Source organism: Physcomitrium patens, chromosome 12 (assembly GCF_059467195.1).
Source record: "Physcomitrium patens ecotype Gransden chromosome 12, ASM5946719v1, whole genome shotgun sequence".
Lineage (NCBI taxonomy): Eukaryota > Viridiplantae > Streptophyta > Bryopsida > Funariales > Funariaceae > Physcomitrium > Physcomitrium patens.
In genome coordinates, this window is record NC_143421.1 from 17,337,530 (window position 1) to 17,341,274 (window position 3,745).

A 3,745-nucleotide genomic window follows, 5' to 3' on the forward strand; every position below is an offset into this window, starting at 1 on the left:
TTTTTATATTGAAAAAGGGCATCTTTGGTAAGTGAATGAAAATTTGTAACTGCATCTGTCCAATGCTGTGGATTTCCACGTGTCAAGTTCGGAGAAAAGCAGCACGGCTGTGGAGGAACAGGGTGCCAGGAATGAGTGAGGGGTGGGTTGGGTATGAGCCCCTACCACCGCGCCTTAAACGCGAGGTACACTAGGTGCCCAGTTTTCCTCGTCAAATTCTCAAATAAAGTACTGAGCTGCTGGAGACCGCCATTTATCGCCGACTGCCTTATTATAATATTATTAATGCCGACGTTGTGCTCTCTCTTGCTTTGGCTGTTTGCGAGCGCGAGGCCGCGGCTCTCACAGCGCGCAACGACAACCTCGAAACCTATCAAGCAACCTGCAGCTCAGAAGTTGGGACCACGGCCGAGATTACAGCCACCTCGGAGGAGGATTAGTAGCGGTATGAATGGCATGTCATACTTGCTTTTGTGACATGCTCATGTTCTTCGTCATGCGACGACCTTTTCCTACTACGGTGCAGCATCGACACACACGTCCTGTGACTAAGTGTAGGTAAGTCAACAAGTTTTGAAGAGGGCCCCTGGTACCTTCTCATGCGGACATCCGGAAGGAATTAGAAGCTCGTGGATGTTCTTCAAGAAGGAACTGGTAAATGCTTTGTAACTTGACCATCTCAATCGGTCGTGAACGGGTTTTTAGGAACGAACTGGAATCCGCAATAAATTACCAACAGACTGTTGCAGTAGTATTATATTCTTGCACTTGATATTGTCCATCTTGTGTATTGCTCGAAAGAAGCGGTTAGTGCAGTTGCGGTTGCATTTTAAGTTGAGAGAGGTTACCAACTCGGGTTCTGGGCGGAAGTGTGTTGAGTTGAAATGTGTGAGTACTGGATGTAGACCGTGCAGTTCAAAATGGGTTTCATCAAATAAAGTGCTTGCACAGGGATGGGCTCAGCGAGTGAAGCTCTTATGGCAGTTCTGTCAAGTGATCATGACTACTCGTCTGTGGCACCAGTTATGACTCCTTCCAATTCTTCATGCACAGGATCCAGCGACCTGTTTTCACCACCTCCAGTCTCAAGTTGGTTGCAAGGGAGCCTTCCTGGTTCTGAGCAGCGGCTAGGCTCATCCCAGCGTTCGAAGTTCCGTGGGTCGCCTTTGGACACGCTACCTGCCCCAATGCCAGAATGGCCATATCCGAGAGACGAGAAGGTGCTTGTGAACGCATTACAAGGGCCCTGTCGGGCCACGAATTTCAGGTCCAACATGACCGCTCCTCACGACCTGAACCGCCCTCGACATGGGGGTCTGCAACGGTATCATTCTGCCCCCAGCAGTTTCTTGCAATGCTTGGACGATCTCATGAACGAGCCCGATGTCTTTCCTCAAGCCTCGAGTTCACTGGTCGACAGTGATGTTCTTCTCGATTGGGCAGACGACCTAACGCCCATCACAGAGCGTGGCTCTCAGCAGATGGACACGGAGAAATCCTACCCGAGGTCTGGCTTTAATGATTGTGAGCAGTTTCTTTCCAGTCTCACCAATTTCTCCTCCATCACCCCATCACCTCAGTCTCAAAATGTGGAGCCAACAGGGTCTCTGGCACGCCAAGATGGCCTTGGAGGATTTGACTTACCAGGTTAGTCTTTGCCCCTTCCTTTCCTTTCCGTGGCAGCCAATGTTTTGTTCTTCCACCTAATCGCTCACATCGTAGCAAGCTGTACCAGGAAAGTAGATGGGACAACCGCTCAGTCGGGGAGTTGGTGTCAAGTTCTGAAGTGGGCATGACTTGCACTTCCAGATTCATTAGGTGTTCTCTAGTTGAGACCTGATCACCTGCGGACTTTTTGGCAGCCATTCAGGATAGCATCGAAGAGAATAGTGTTGCAATCTATCAGATGCCAGGCTTTCTGTTCGCAGATGGGAGTATGTCATGCACAAGTTCTGAGAAGATTGGTGCTGCTAACAGCACTATATCTTCCGCGTACATACCAGAGGATTCTACTCATCTGGTCAAAGAACCTGCGGTTTGCGGAGGCCTCTGGAATTGCACCACTAGTTCAGGTGGTCAGCCGTTTTACTGTAATCTCAAGTTTGCCAACCTTAAATTCCCTTTGATGTTGTGCGAGTCACAAGCTTAAGTGTTGTGTGAATTCCACATTCATCATAAACACTAATGGTCCGGCCTATTAAATTTCTCTGCAGGGAGTGTCGGTAGTAGCAGCCTTCGTGGTGTGGAAGTGACAATGGAACCACCGCTGGGTTGGCATGGAGTCAGCTCCCTCGGTGGTGCAGTCACAGTTGGAGAGCCGGCGCCAAGGTTGGAGGGCTTGATTCGACACTCGAGTCTGCCTGCGACAAGCCGCCCATTTAGCAGCACCTTTGAATTGGACGACCTACAAGCCGACCCCTCGATGGTGTATCTGAAGACCCTAAGAGCAAATCGTGGGCATGCCACTCATCCCCGCAGCATCGCGGAGCGAGTGCGACGGGGCAAAATCAGTGAGCGAATGAAGAAGCTGCAGGAGCTGGTACCCAACTCGGACAGGCAAACTAACACAGCCGACATGCTCGATGACGCTGTAGAGTATGTGAAACAGCTGCAGCTGCAGGTGCAAGAGCTAACCAACACCGTAGCTGAATTGCAGCTATTGCAGGAAAGGTTGGGGCATCCTACCTCTTAACAAATCGTGTAAAAATCTAGCTCATTTGATGCAGGATCTCCCTGAATTTTTTAACAAATTTTCTTTCCTGTATCATAGTTACCTGAAACGCGTGTCATGGAAAGAATACCACCTTACAGAAGGGCCATCTAAGAAAGCAGCTGTTTAACAGCTGGGCCGGCGTTTTTTTCGTCCTCACCTTAGATACAGTAGCGTGTAGAAGGGTACTCTATAGGGGGCTAGAAGAGGTGGTAGCGTTGTGTCTTTCGCTGCTACTGCTGCTGCTATTGCTCACCAATAGTGTGTCCGCTGTCCATCACAATCGCCTAGTGACCCACATGACCTGACGTGGTATTGGGTATGACCTGGGTCTGGCTTAGTGTGGTGAGTTGCTGTTTCGGTGCAGTGACCATGTTTCGTTCATGGGGGGATAATGCTTGATGAGATTTTTTGCAATATCATGCGCTTTGATGGGGTCACGTTTTGAAGGGCAGTGCACTATGCTTCTCACTTGGTGCACATGCACATCCCTCACCACCATGCCTTTTTATAACCCCCCTAAGCACACAGAACAGCTCAGTCCTGCACAGAATTAGGTGTCACCAAACGATGCGAACGAATCCTGTATTGCTCACTATCTGAACTTAGAATCTTCTACACGGCTTTTGACAATGATTCGATTCTGTAATTGTTATTAAATATTAAATATATCTATTTATGTTTCTGTTGTACTTATTCTTTGAAGCTGACGTCTATTCGTCGTTTCTTACCGTTCATCCAATCTCTTAAAAAAACGTTATAATATTCTAGAAAAACTTTGTTAATACAAACGGAATAAAACTTCTTTAAGATAGTTGTATCATTGAGAAAGACCAGAATGGAAAAGAAAACGTATTACAAATGATTTATATAATCCTTGAAATGAAACAATAGGCAGTAGTTTTTTTTTTTTTTTTTTTTTTTTTTTTAAGGCTTGCAAACAAAATCACAAATTAATACAATCTTAAAATTACTAGAACTTTGTTGATTCTATTTAGAACTTTTTTCTTTGTCTTCTAAAGAACGAATATTTTA

The 3,745-nt window shown here is 46.8% G+C and overlaps 1 protein-coding gene across 5 annotated transcripts; it reads left to right on the forward strand.

Annotated features, from left to right (window-relative positions):
• The first annotated feature begins 243 nt into the window (after positions 1-243).
• LOC112289354 (transcription factor bHLH122) lies at positions 244-3,402 on the forward strand. 5 transcript variants are annotated; one of them, XM_024534510.3, is made up of 4 exons: positions 244-654; positions 952-1,647; positions 1,929-2,072; positions 2,214-3,402. In XM_024534510.3, the coding sequence occupies exons 2-4, from the start codon at positions 954-956 to the stop codon at positions 2,690-2,692; spliced, it is 1,317 nt and encodes a 438-aa protein (XP_024390278.1). In that variant the 5' UTR covers positions 244-654; positions 952-953; the 3' UTR covers positions 2,693-3,402. The 5 variants fall into 5 exon arrangements, with proteins under 5 accessions (XP_024390278.1, XP_024390277.1, XP_024390279.1 ...); XM_024534509.3 differs by having other exon boundaries at positions 245-654; positions 1,863-2,072; XM_024534511.3 differs by having other exon boundaries at positions 246-654; positions 1,054-1,647; positions 1,863-2,072.
• Positions 3,403-3,745: the final 343 nt, after the last annotated feature.

Excerpts from the sequence above, each read along its gene's own strand:
- LOC112289354 (XM_024534509.3), top strand. The coding sequence starts at position 954 with ATGGGCTCAGCGAGTGAAGCTCTTATGGCAGTTCTGTCAAGTGATCAT. Across the intron at positions 1,648-1,862 it reads TGGAGGATTTGACTTACCAG|CCATTCAGGATAGCATCGAA; the intron begins GTTAGTCTTTGC and ends ACTTTTTGGCAG. Across the intron at positions 2,073-2,213 it reads GAATTGCACCACTAGTTCAG|GGAGTGTCGGTAGTAGCAGC; the intron begins GTGGTCAGCCGT and ends ATTTCTCTGCAG.